Source organism: Camelus ferus, chromosome 13 (genome assembly GCF_009834535.1).
Source record: "Camelus ferus isolate YT-003-E chromosome 13, BCGSAC_Cfer_1.0, whole genome shotgun sequence".
Lineage (NCBI taxonomy): Eukaryota > Metazoa > Chordata > Mammalia > Artiodactyla > Camelidae > Camelus > Camelus ferus.
The window spans coordinates 43,891,517-43,905,949 of record NC_045708.1 but is presented as its reverse complement, the minus strand read 5'-3'; the positions used below and the strand labels follow the sequence as shown (position 1 = coordinate 43,905,949).

The window sequence follows — 14,433 nt, the reverse complement described above, 5'->3', positions numbered from 1 at the left end:
GAGGTAATGCTTTGCTGAGAGACATGGAGGGCTGGTGTTGCGAGCAGAAAAAGAATTTACAAGAAACAAAGTTGGAGACAGGTAAGTTTAATAGATACGCTGCTATAGGCAACAGAGGGCCACACAGAGAAGAGGTTCCTGTATGAGCACCAGGTTGAATGGACAGGGTGTTTTATTAGAAAAAGGGCTGTGCACACAAAGGGTAGGGGCTACCTGGTCAGCTGATGTACAGGTACCTGATTGGTTACAAGTGAAGTAAGACTTGTCAGGGGGCATTCTAAGTAATGGGATTTATGACTCTGGTAAGGGCAGGGTGGCCACACCTCGTGGCCACTCTCCCTTTTGAGTGAGGCAGACTGCACTCTATGGAGCGTCTATCTACTTTACTTTGAACTAAGCACCCAATCCCCACACCTCATGGCCTTTCTCTTGCCTTCTAAGACAGCCTGCACTCTGTCTATGGAGTACATATCTCTCTGCATAAATCTACTTTTATTCAACTGTGCCTCATTCTTGAATTCTCTCCTAAGTGAAGTCAAGAACCCACACCTGGCGGGGCACGTCCCAGGGACTCAACCCAGACCAGGGATATGACCATCCTTTCTCCCCACATTTTTCCTGTATCAGGTCCAGGAGTCAGGGTTAAGATGTTGCTGGTAGATGTATCTGGTGTCCAGGTTCTTGTCTCCTCCCAGAAAGAATTCAGAGCTGAGATGCAGAGGTTAAGACAGTAAGGGGCAGCTTTATTAAGGGATAGATAGTACAATCTCAGTGGGAGAGTGGGCTGGCTCAGGTGAGTCGCTGCCCGAGGTGTTGTTTTGTTTTGGGCAAGTTGGTTCCATAGGGTGTAAAAATAAACGAGTGGAATATTCATTGAGGAAGAAGGGTTTGGGGTCCTATTCCCTGATTTTTACACCAACTCTGCCTTCCCAAAAGGAGAAGGGATTTTTATCCATATTTACTCTGGATAGGATGTGTCATGGCCTCAGTGCATGAAGGGTGCTTCTAATCTGCAAGGCTAATTTTATTGAAATGAGGGCATAATGAGCAAAAAGTTATATTCAGATACCTGAGATTCCTGCCTTTTCCCACCTTTCTTTGTTGGCCTTCCCACTGCTCTTAACCCCAAAATATGTGACCACTTATCAGCTCAGAGGTTCCTGCTTTTCTTTCTCTGCCCAGGGACCCCTGGTGCTCACATGACATATGGTTTCCTGTATTTGGCCTGTGTCCCTCCTTTCTGCCCAGCTCCTGCCATTTGGCCTGCATCCCCCTTTCTCTGCTCATCTCTCTCTACCTGCTTGCTCTAACAAAAGCTTTCATGGACTTCAAACAGGGCCAGCCAGCTCCACATGTTTCTTTATCTTCAAATCCAGGGAGTCCTAAGATGTCTTGCAGACCAGTGGGTTCATTTACTTACCACTTATTTGGGACATGTCTCTGTCTCAGTTTCTGCAACTGCAAGATGGAAGGAAGAGAGCATCTGCATAATTTTGTCGGAATTAAGCAATTTATGGAAAGAGGCTGATGCAACGCCTGGTGTATAGTAAACACAGAAGAAATGTCAGGTGCTGCCGTTACCCTGATTAAAATTCACCAGGTGCAGTTCCAATCAGTGAGTGAGAGGGTGACTGAGAAACAGGGAGCGCTAAAGTCTGTGCCACTCTCAGATGCAATGAAACCATAACGCCTATAGGCCCATGATCTCACAGAGAGACAAGCTTTCTAAATAGCAACTAAAAAAGCTCCTAGACTGGCCTTTTCCAAAACCTGGTCATGTTCTTCCAGGAATCTGGCCTCTGGCTTCTAGTGGGGCTGGCAGGCAGGCTGGATGCAGGAGGAGGGAAGGAGAGGACCCGGTGTGGGTGGTAGGGTTGCAGCAGGAGGCGGGTCTGCGGAAAGAGCCCTGAATACTGGCAGAAGCCTGGCCACTGGGCGCCAGGCAGGCAAGGCAGGGAAGTGCAGACTGGGACCTCCGAGTGGGCGGTGTCAGGGTGGCTGGACCTGGGGGCGGGGAGGGGAAGGCACTGCCTGGAGTGGGGCGGGGCGGGGGCGGGGCCAAGGGAGGGGCCTGGAAGGGGGCGGGGCTGGGAGCTCAGACTCTAGAGCCCCGCCTCAGACCAGGGCCTGCGCAGAGCACTGAGGACGTAGCCGACATCTCAGTTATGCTTGCAGCTTTGGGCTCCCTGGCAGCCGCTGTCTGGGGGCTGCTCCGTGTCCGCACTCTCCTGCTGGGCGCAGTTGTATTTCTCTTCTTTGCTGATTTCCTCAAAAGTCGTCGCCCAAAGAACTACCCGCCTGGGCCCCCGCGCCTGCCCTTCGTGGGACACCTCTTCTATCTGGACTTTAAGAAGGTTCACCTGTCGCTTCAGCGGGTAAGAGAAGGCGAAGCTGCCTGGGTTCACCCTGACGTGTAGGGCAAGGGCCAGTTTGGGTACCGATGACAGAAGGATGGGGAGGGCTCTGACGCTAAAGCAGGCTCCCGGTACACCCCGCTTTGAGCCTTATTGTCCTCACTTTCAACTAATGACTTCACCTGCCCTTTCTAGGGGTAAAATTGTGTACTGTGTACTATTTAAATGTGCCAGGCATGATACATTCTTTAAGTCATTTAATTATGTGTCATGGTACACATTGCTAGCACATCCTATTTGTAATATGATCACGTCTTTTTAATACTATTACCAAGGCGGGCGGGGAATGCTCTACTTTCCTTCTTGGAGACTGCATTTCCCATGAGTAAAATGTGATTACCTAAATCCTCACCACTTTTCAACTGACTTTCTTCCATCCCCTCAAGGACTGAGCCCCTCACCTTCAGCCTCCTCACTCTGTAATCCACTCCCTCTAAAGTAATCATTTAAAATATTCCTCGGCTTAGATTTCTCCCTAATCTCCAGCTGCCTCCCAAGTTTAGAATCCTTAGGGAGCCGCTTGGAACCCTTCTCGTAGCTTCTTTCCACTTCTTTGTAATCATCTCCCATCAGGGCTTCGAAACTGGCTGCTCTGAGTTCCTTAAAATTCTCTCCAACGTCCAACACTTTCCCAACAATCTTCAGCTGCTTCCCTGCCTCTCAGCGCTGGTAATTTACTGAGAGACAACACTATAATAGGCGGTTGTGAACATTAAATAAAACAGTGAATGGTCAAGTTTAATACAGCTTATAGTAGGTTCCCAACAAATATTGGTCCCCTTTGCCTAGAAAGAACCTGGAGCACTTTAAACATAAGCCTGTGATGTATATCCACGTTCAGATGGGGAAGGGTTTATCACTTTCTGGGAGAACAACCCCATCGGTACCACTAAGGGACAGAACTAGTCTACAGAATTCTACAGCTAGGCACCTATACCTGTCCCCCTGTTTGTGAAGTGTGTTGTGTAATATCAAAGTATTGGGAGATTGTTCTGTTATCTTTCTGTTAATGATTTCCAGCTTGAGTCCATTATTGTCTGAGGACATATTTTTATGGTTTCAATTTTTTTAATATACAAATGTGAGTTTTATGACCCAAGATGCAGCACCATGTATACTTGAAAAAATAATGTATTCTGCTGCTGTTGATGAAGTGTTCTCTACTATATGTCAATTAGAAATAATTAGATGACTGTGTTCTTTAGTTCTTCTGTGCTCTTGTTGACTTTTTACCTACTGATTCTCTCAGTGACTAGGAGAGGGATGTTGAAGTCTCCAAATATAATTACCATTTTGTCTATATCTCTACTCAGTTCTGCTACTTTTCTTTTTTTTTTCTTTTCTCCATTTTTTAAAATTTATTTATTTATTTATTTATTTATTTTTTAAACAGCAGCAAACATTAATCTTATTGGACAATTTCATACAGTTAATGTTTTGAAATAAAAGGGATATGACTTAACTTCTGCCTGAAACTAAAGCATGTAAAAAGGAATCTCTCATGTTGTGTTGCTGGCTTCTCTAACTGGAGAACCAGTACTCAGATGTATTTGTTAATCAGTTGGCATCCTTCTTTTTTTTTTTTTTTTAACTTTTTTTTATTGATTTATAATCATTTTACAATGCTGTGTCAAATTCCAGTGTAGAGCACAATTTTTCAGTTATACATGAACATGTGTATATTCATTGTCACATTGTTTTCTCTGTGAGCTACCATAAGATCTTATATATATTTCCCTGTGCTATACAGTATAATCTTGTTTATCTATTCTACAATTTTGAAATCCCAGTCTATCTCTTCCCACACCCCGCCCCCTTGGCAGCCACAGGTTTGTATTCTATGTCTGTGAGTCTATTTCTGTTTTGTATTTATGCTTTGTTTTTGTTTTTTGGTTTTTTTTAGATTCCACATATGAGCGATCGCATATGGTATTTTTCTTTCTCTTTCTGGCTTACTTCACTTAGAATGACATTCTCCAGGAGCATCCATGTTGCTGCAAATGGCGTTATGTTGTCGGTTTTTATGGCTGAGTAGTATTCCATTGTATAAATATACCACTTCTTCTTTATCCAGTCATCTGTTGATGGACATTTAGGCTGTTTCCATGTCTTGGCCTTTGTAAATAGTGCTGCTATGAACATTGAGGTGCAGGTGTCATCCTGAAGTAGGGTTCCTTCTGGATATAAGCCGAGGAGCAGGATTCCTGGGTCATATGGTAAGTCTATTGCTAGTCTTTTGAGGAATCTCCATACTGTTTTCCACAGTGGCTGCACCAAACTGCATTCCCACCAGCAGTGTAGGAGGGTTCCCTTTTCTCCATAGCCTCTCCAGCATTTGTCATTTGTGGACTTTTGAATGATGGCCATTCTGACTGGTATGAGGTGATACCTCATTGTAGTTTTGATTTGCATTTCTGTGATAATTAGTGATATTGAGCATTTTTTTCATGTGCCTATTGATCATTTGTATGTCTTCCTTGGAGAATTGCTTGTTTAGGTCTTCTGCCCATTTTTGGATTGGGTTGTTTATTTTCTTCTTATTGAGTTGTATGAGCTTCTTATATATTCTGGAGATCAAGCCTTTGTCGGTTTCATTTGCAAATTTTTTTTCCCATTCTGTAGGTTGTCTTTTTGTTTTACTTATGGTTTCCTTTGCTGTGCAGAAGCTTGTAAGTTTCATTAGGTCCCATTTGTTTATTCTTGCTTTTATTTCTTCTATGAGAAAATTTTTGAGATGTATGTCAGATAATGTTTTGCCTATATTTTTCCTCTAGGAGGTTTATTGTATCTTGTCTTATGTTTAAGTCTTTGATCCATTTTGAGTAGATTTTTGTGTATGGTGTAAGGGAGTGTTCTAGCTTCATTGCTTTACATGCTGCTGTCCACTTTTCTCAACACCATTTGCTGAAGAGACTGTCTCTATTCCACTGTATATTCTTGCCTCCTTTGTCGAAGATGAGTTGACCAAAAGTTTGTGGGTTCATTTCTGGGCTCTCTATTCTGGTCCATTGGTCTATTTATCTGTTTTTGTACCAATACCATGCTGTCTTGATGACTGTAGCTCTATAGTATTGTCTGAAGTCTAGGAGAGTTATTCCTCCAGCCTCTTTCTTTCTCTTCAGTAATGCTTTGGCAATTCTAGGTCTTTGATGGTTCCATATAAATTTATTATGATTTGTTCTAGTTCTGTGAAATATGTCCTGGGTAATTTGATAAGTATTGCATTAAATCTGTAGATTGCCTTGGGCAGTGTGACCATTTTAACAATATTGATCCTTTCAATCCAAGAGCATGGGATATCTTTCCATTTTTTAAAGTATTCTTTAATTTCCTTCATCAGTGGTTTATAGTTTTCTGTGTACAATTCTTTCACCTCCTTGGTTAGATTTATTCCTAGGTATTTTATTACTTTAGGTGCTATTTTAAAGGGGATTGTTTCTTTACTTTCTTTTTCTGTTGATTCATCATTAGTGTAAAGAAATGCCACTGGTTTTTGAACGTTAATCTTGTAACCTTCTACCTTGCTGAATTCTTTGATCAGCTGTAGTAGTTTTTGCTTGGACCGTTTAGGGTTTTCTATATATAGTAACATATCATCGGCATATAGTGACACTTCTACCTCTTCTTTTCCAATTTGGATCCCTTTTATTTCTCTGTCTTGTCTGATTGCTGTGGCTAGGACTTCCAGGACTATGTTGAATAGGAGTGGTGATAGTGGGCATCCTTGTCTTGTCCCAGATTTTAGTAGGAAGGTTCTGAGATTTTCACCATTGAGCACTATGCTGGCTGTAGGTTTGTCATATATAGCTTTTATTATGTTGAGATATGTTCCCTCTATACCCACTTTTGTGAGAGTTTTTATTATAAATGGTTGTTGAATTTTATCAAATGCTTTTTCTGCATCTATTGAGATGATCATGTGGTTTTTGTCCTTTCTCTTGTTGATGTGATGTATTACATTGATTGATTTGCGTTTACTGAACCACCCTTGTGTCCCTGGGATGAGCCCCACTTGGTCATGATGTATAATCTTTTTTATGTGTTGTTGGATTCTATTTGCTAATATTTTGGTGAGGATTTTGGCGTCTATGTTCATCAGTGATATTGGCCTATAATTCTCTTTTTTGGTAGTGTCTTTGCCTGGTTTTGGTATCAGGGTGATGGTGGCTTCATAGAATGAGTTTGGGAGTATTCCCTCCTTTTCAATTGTCTGGAAGAGTTTGAGAAGGACTGGTATGAGTTCACTTTGTATGTTTGGTAGAATTCCCCAGTGAAGCCGTCCAGTCCTGGACTTTTATTTGTAGGGAGGTTTTTTATTGCTAATTTGATTTCATTTGTAGTGATCGGTTTGTTCAAGTGGTCAGTTTCTTCTTGATTCAGTCTTGGTGGACAGTATGTTTCCAGAAACTTGTCCATCTACTTCAGGTTATCCACTTTGGTTCCATATAGTTTTTCATAATATTCTCGTATGATAGTCTGTATTTCTATTTTATTTGTTGTAATTTCTCCATTCTCCTTTCTTATTTTGCTAATTTGTGCTCTCTCTTTTTTCTTCTTTGGCAATTCTAGGTCTTTGATGTTTGGCCAGAGGTTTGTCGATTTTATTTACTTTTTCAAAAAACCAGCTTTTGGTTTGGTTGACTTTTTCTATGGTCTTTTTAACCTGTATTTTATTTATTTTCTTCCTAATCTTTATAATTTCCTTCCTTCTGCTGCCTTTTTGGGATTTTTGTTCTTCTTTTTCTAGTTCTTTTAGTTGGTGCGTTAAATTGTTTATTTGAGTTTGTTCTTCTCTTTTGAGGAAGGCCTGTATCGCTATAAACTTCCCTGTTAGCATTGCCTTTGCTGTGTCCCATAAATTTTGTGTGGTTGTGCTTTCATTGTCATTTGTCTCAAGGTATTTTTTAATTTCAGCTTTGATTTCCTCATTGACCCATTGGTTTTTTAATAGCATATTGTTTAATCTCCATGCCTTCCTTTTGTTCTCCTTTGTATCTCTGTTGTTGATTTCTAGTTTCATGGCATTGTGGTCAGTAAAGATGCTTGAGATATTTTCTATCTTCTTAAAATTGCTGAGATTTCTTTTGTGCCCAAGTACATGATCAATCCTGGAAAATGTTCCATGTGCACTTGAAAAGAATGTATATCCTATTTTGGGGGGGTGTAATGCTCTGAAAATATCCACCAAATCTAGTTTTTCTATTGTAGTATTTAATTTCTCTGTTGCCTCATTTATTTTCTGTCTGGAAGATCTGTCTACTGATGTTAATGCAGTGTTAAAATCTCCAACTATGATTGTATTCCCATCAATATCCCCCTTTATCTCTGTTAGTAATTGTTTTATGTACTTAGGTGCTCCTACACACTAACGAGTGTAATATCCTCATCTTGTATCACTCCTTTAATCATTATAAAATGTCCTTCTGTATCTTTATGGCCTTTGTTTTAAAGTCTATTTTGTCTGAAATCAGTACTGAAACACCTGCTTTTTTGGGTTTTCCATTTGCACGGAATATCCTTTTCCATCCTTTCACTCTCAATCTGTATGTGTCCTTCTCCCTAAAGTGGGTCTCTTGTATGCAGCATATTGAAGGTTCTTGCTTTATTATCCAGTCTGCCACTCAGTGTCTTTTGACTGAAGCATTTAGTCCATTAACATTTACAGTAATTAATGATAGATGTGTGTTTATTGCCATTTTGAACTTATCTTTACAGTTGATTTGGTATTTCCTCTTTGTTCCTTTCTTCTTCCTTTTGTGGTTTGTTAATTTTCCTTTGTGTTATCATGGATTTTATTTATTATTTGTGACTCCCTTGTAAGTTTTTGGCTTGTGGTTACCCTTTTGGAAGTCTATTAGCCCATTACTATAACTGTTTTTATTAAACTGAGAGTAACATGATTTCAAACATATCCTACCAAGAACTAAAAATTTTAAAAAGAAAGAAAAAAAATTCTATATTTTCCTGCCTCACTCTCCCACTCTCAATGATTTGTATGTCTTCTTTTATAATTTCATGTTTATTTTATTTGTAATTCATGAGTTATCACCTTTCCAGTTGTGAGTTTCTCATTTCTGTAGCATCCTGCTTCTTTTCTATTTAAAGTAGACCTTTCAATATTTCTTTTAGCATGGGTTTAGTGTTGCTAAACTCTTGTAGCTTTTTCTTGTCTGTGAAGTTCTTTATGTCTCCTATCCTAAAGGATAGACTTGCTGGATAAAGTATCCTAGGCTGCATCTTTTTTTCATTCAGGACTTTGAATATTTCTTGCCACTCCCTTCTGGCCTGTAGTGTTTGTGTAGAGAAATCAGCTGAGAGCCTTATGGAGGTCCCTTGTAACTCACTCTTTGCTTTTCTCTTGCTGCCTTTAGGATCATTTCTTTATCCTTGACTCTGGCCATCTTGATTATGATATGTCTTGGTGTGGGTCTATTTGGGTTCTTCCTGTTTGGGACCCTCTGAGCTTCCTGTACTTGGATATCTGATTCCTTCTTTAAGTTTGGGAAGTTTTCAGTCATGATTTCTTCAAAAACCTTTTCAATCCCCTTTGATCTTTCTTCCCCTTCTGGGACACCTATTATGCAAAGATTGGCATGCTTTATATTATCCCATAGGTCCCTTATGTTGCTTTCATTTGTTTTTATTTGTTTATCTTGCAGTTGTTCTGATTGGGTGCTTTCTATTGTCCTGTCTTCTAGGTCACTAATTCGTTCCTCTGCATTATCTAGTCGGCTTTGCACAGCCTTTAGATCATTCCGCATCTCAGCCAGTGAGTTTACCAGTTCTACCTGGCTCTTCTTTATAGCTTCAATTTCATTTTTGACATACTTTATGTCTCTAAACACTATCTCTTTTAGTTCCTTCAGTACTTTGATCACTCCTTTTTTGAAATCTTGATCTAGTAGGTTATCGATGTCTATTTCATTGATCGTTCTTTTAGGGGATTTCTCTTGTTCTTTTAATTGGAAATGGTTTCTCTGCTTCTTCATCTTGCTCATACCTCTCTGGCACTGTGGTTTATGGAGTATCAGTTATCTATCGTGGTCCTTAAGGAGTTTATCTAATGCCTATGTAGGAATAAAACTTAGAAAAGAAAAAAAGAGAGAGAGAGAGAATTTTAAAAGAAGGGAGAAAAAAAGGTTTGAAAACAGTGTATAATGAATAATAGAAGAGCAAGTTGAAGCAGAAATTTAAGAAAATAATAATAAAGTTTTTTTTAATTTTAAAGGGATTAAAACTGGGGGTATATATAATTGTTTAAGAAGTAAAAATTAAAAGGGTAATAGAAAATAGAACAGGTAAAACAGATTTTTAAAAAAGGGGGGGAGTGGTTGGTGTTCTCCTGGAGACTGTGTGCTTTTAATGTGAAGTCTTTCTGTCTTAGTCCTATTTTGGAAGCTCAGCTTGCTGTTTCCAGAGGCCCTCCCTTGGCACCCTTGTCTGTGCTGCTCCCAGTGCCTGTCGGCAAGCAGATCATGCCTCCTCCCAACACTGGGTCCGGTGCAGCTCTCCTTTGCTGTGGGTGGGCGGGTCACTGCCCCTCCCGATGCCGCAGTCAGATGTTGCAGACTGGCCAGGTAGGAGGGCGGGTCACGACCCCTCCCAGTACCACAGTCAGGTTCTGTGTTCCCGCCCAAAAGGCAGGGGGCCACCTGCCCTCTCCCAGCGCAGGTTGCTCCACTGCTATGTGCTGCTGCGCGCTCCGCCCTGGTCGGCGCTCTGCAGGCGGGCTCAGGGAAGACAGAGGAAAAGCCCTGTCCCTGCTCCAGGCCAAATCCCAGCTCCTTGTTTGTCTTGGCACAGCAAGTTCTCTGAGGGACCAGGATGGAAGGATCCTATCTGCCTCGGGCTGTAGACAAGTCTCCATCTGGCCCCCGAGGCTGCCAAGTCCTTTGGTGCGGATGCAGGTTTCGCCCCCGCATGGGTGCTCAGCGCCGGAGGGTATGGCGGCTGTGCCTGAGCCCCTCCTCTCTTCCCCCGAAAACTTTCCGCAGGTTTTCAGAGATGGGGGTATGCACCTTCCCCCCCAGGGCACATCGTGGTGTTTTATGGAGGGCCCAGGTTGTTCTGCCCTGTGCACCCACAGCCATCGTGCGCAGCCCCCTGCAGTCCCCTGGGGCTGCCTCAGTGCAGCCATCCCCGTCCTCCGCCCGGCTCAGGCAGCCTGGCCCTGCACGCAGCTGCCAGGCTGCGTCTTGGGCTGGGTGTTTCGGGGACCCTCTGTGCCCATTTAACTTAGTTCTGTCGGTCAAGGGCTGCTCTGTACAGATCCAAGCCTCGGAGGCTCCCCCTCCATCCTGCTGGCCTCTCGGTTGGAGAGGGGAGACCCAGCGAACGAGTGCCAGTCCTCCTTTGCTGCTTCCTCCCCGCGGGACCCATCCCGCTCTGTTTTGCCTTTTCTTCTTTCTTTTTTCCTTTTCTCCTACCAGATTTTTGGCGTCTCTATCTTTTGAAGAGGACGATGTTCTGTCAGAGTTCTGCAGGTGATCTGGTTGGCTGAGTGGGTCTGTGGATGTGAGTCTTGGTGCATTTGTGGGAGAGGGTGAGCTACAAGCGTCCTTCTACTCCACCATCTTGGCCTCCTCCCTCTCTGCTACTTTTCATTTATGCATTTGGCAGCTCTTTTATATGCTGCGTACATATTAGCGTTGTTATGCCATCTTGGTGAATTGGCTTTTCCAGTATTATTTAATGTCTCTCCTTATCCCTGGTAATTTTCTTTGCCTGAACTTTTCTTTGTCTGGTATACTATCGGCAAACCAGTTCTCTTGATTAGGACTTACATAGTGTTTTCTTCTCCATTCTTTCACTTTCAACCTTAACTTACATGGTTACATTTAAAATGAGTTTCTTATCAATGGTCCAGAGGTGGGTTCTTTTCTTTTTATTATGCCAGTCTCTCTCTTTTAATTGGTGAATTCAGATCATTTATAGCTAATGTAAGTATTGATATGTTAACACTTAAATCTGACATTTTACTTTTTATTTTCTATTTTTCTACATTATACATTATTTCTCTTCTTTTTGCTGTCTTCTTGTGAGGCACTTGAACAACTTTTTTAAAATTCTGTTTTCTCTGTAGTGTTTTAGATTATATCTCTTTGTATTGTGTTTTCAGTGGTTGCTGTAAATTACATGCTATGCACACAGCTTATTGAAGTATAAGAATCAATACTTTACCACTTCAGGAGGAATATAGATACCTTAAAACTATCCGTCTCTTTACCTTCCCATCTTTATAATACATAAACTGTCTTAAATATTATCTCTGTATACATTTAGTACAATGTCAGACAGTATTATACTTTTGGTTTTGACTGTCAAACACAATTTTTTTAAATTTAAGAATAGTCTAGTGTGTTTACTCATTAACTTATGCTTTCTGTTGCTTTTGTCCTGTAACTGAAGAACTTTCTTTAACCACTCTTGGAGAACTGGTCTACTAACAAAATAATTCTCTTCACATTCTTTCATCTAAAAATGGCTTTATTTCACCTCCTTTTTTTGAGTATATTTTCCCTGGATATAGAGTTGTAGGTTGACAATTTCTTTAACTCTTAAAAATATTATGCTACTTCTTTCTGGCTGCCCTAGTTTCTCATGAGGAATCTGCTGTAATTTGAGCTGTTTTTTCCATGAGAAATTACCTTATTTCCTCTGCATGCTTTCAAGTAGTTTTCATTGTTTTTAGTTTTTAGAGATTTGATTATAACATGTCTTGGTGTTGAAGTCTTTGGATTTATTCGTTCACTCACAGCTTCTTTGATCTGTAGGTTTTTCTCCTACCGTGTTTGAGAATTTTTCAGCTACTAACTCATCAAATATTTTTTCAATTCACATTTATTTTTCACTGCCTTCTAGTACTGTTGGATACTGATGGCACAATTGATAGATATTTTGTCATTCTAGCAACAGTCCTTGAAGCTCAGTATCTGTTCTTTTCTCAGTCTATATTCTCAGAGTTGTTCAAATTGGGTACTTTCTATTGATGTCTTCAATTTCACTGATTATTCTGTTATTAACATGCTGCATCAATAGAGAGTTTTTTGTTTCGGTTATTTTATTTTTCATTTCTAAATTTTGTCTATGATTCTTTTGTATATTTTCTATTTCATTGCTAAGATTTTCTACTTTAAAAGTTTTGAGAGTACAGTTGTTTATTGGAACATATAATAGCTGCATTAAAATCTTTATCCTATAATTTCAACATCTCTATCATCTCAGTATTGTGTTCAAATCATTCAAGTTGAGATTTCCTGGATTCTTCATAACACGAGTAATGTAGGATTCTATCCTGGACATTTTGGGTATTTTGTTACATGTCTATGGGATTTGTGTAAATCTGCATTTTAGCAGATAGTCAACCTACTTATGTTCAGAATGCTCACCCTTGTGGATTATAATTCAAATGTCAATTTATGTTATAGAACCCTTGCAGTGCTATACTGGCCTACCGCACTGATGTGTTACCACCCCTACAGGACCCCAGCCCACATTCTCATCAGTGCAGGCTGGAGAGAATGAAAATGGGGAGAAGAAACTGGAGCCCCTCTGAGTAGGATAGCCTGTTCCTTGCTACATGGGGAATGCAAGTCAGTCACATCCCTATAACTTCTCCATGGGAATGGGTATCTCCTTATTTCTCCACTGTGGTAGGACTCAGAATTTCCCCCCTGACTCCTCCATGTAGACTCTCTAATGCAGTTCAGAGGTGGTATTCAAACTAGAGCTCACAGAGTCAGCAGGGGAAGAGGCATCACCCTATTGTTACTGATATTGGGTGAAGACAAGATTCCACCCATATTCTATGCTGTTATAGCCCCTCACCACTATGATGGGGAAGAGTCACATCTTTTTCATGGCATTTGCCTCTGGAACAGGAAGGCTGAAAGTTTCAGTCCTGGTGGGCCACCCTTTTTCTGGATCTTTGGTACAGAGAACAGTATTGTATTAGAACTCCTTTTGTCTGTGCCAATCAGTGATAAGCAGGAGGAGTCAATGAGATGCTTTTACTCACTCTTATCTGGAGTCAGAAATATGATCTATAGCCTTGTTTTACCACTGTAACGTATATATGACTAGAGAGGATCAATTATCTGCCTAAAGTCATAAAACTGACCAGGGTTGAAATGAAGACTATAGTCTTACCTGTGGCCCAAAGATTTTTCATCAGTACTATTAAATTTTATTTTATATTGGGTTGCTTTTTTAATATTTTTGGTTTTAATGCAAAATGGAGTTCAACAAATGGAGTTAAATGGTGTGATTTAGCTGTAATTAACATTACTTTCTAGCATTTTGGAAACATTAAGTATGACCAATATGCTAGCTCTTGTATACAGATATATGTTCATTTACTCTTTACAAAAGACACCCAAGTTCGGAATCATCTAATGTTATTTCTGATTTATCACTGAGGAAACTGACTGAAAAGTGTCAAGTGATTTGTCCAGTTATTGAACATAGATAATGGCCCAACAAAGACTTCAACCCAAAACTGTTTGACTCAGATATCTATTCTCTACTTATGAGACCTGACTTTTCATAATAGAGGAACCTTGATTTACTCACAGATTGGTTTATTCAAAGAGACATTTATGAATTTCTTATCACGTGCCAGACATAGCATAAGACAATCTATGATGAAACGTGATATACAGACTTTTTGTAAGCAAATGCCATAACATTAGATGGGACCATTGTGAATGGGAAACTGTTGGGATAACCTTGTGTGGAATGCTGAAATAAATTTGGGTGAACTTGAAAGGAATGTTAGGCAATGTTAGGCAATGGCTATCTGCAGTAAAGGGAACAGTAGATTTTTAAATGGGGCAAGTAATATGAGCTAAAACAGTGAGAGAGGGCTGTGAAGAAACTGGCCTGTTTATAAGGCATGATGGGAATCTTTCTTTTTTTCTTCTCCTGTATTTTCTAAACTTTCTCTATTTTAGCTCTATGACTTAATTTTTGGCCATGTATATAAGAGAAAATCTTATTCACCAAAAGTGTGAGAATGCTA

At 40.4% G+C, this 14,433-nt stretch overlaps 1 protein-coding gene across 1 annotated transcript in view; it reads left to right on the top strand.

Moving 5' to 3' along the window:
• Nucleotides 1-2,078: 2,078 nt before the first annotated feature.
• Nucleotides 2,079-14,433, top strand: part of LOC102518893 (cytochrome P450 2J2) — a 41,000-nt gene continuing 28,645 nt past the window's right edge. The window contains exon 1 of the mRNA XM_032494404.1: nt 2,079-2,375. Coding sequence (XP_032350295.1) covers nt 2,166-2,375 — 210 coding nt within the window. The 5' untranslated portion in view covers nt 2,079-2,165. The remainder of the gene's footprint in view (nt 2,376-14,433) is intronic.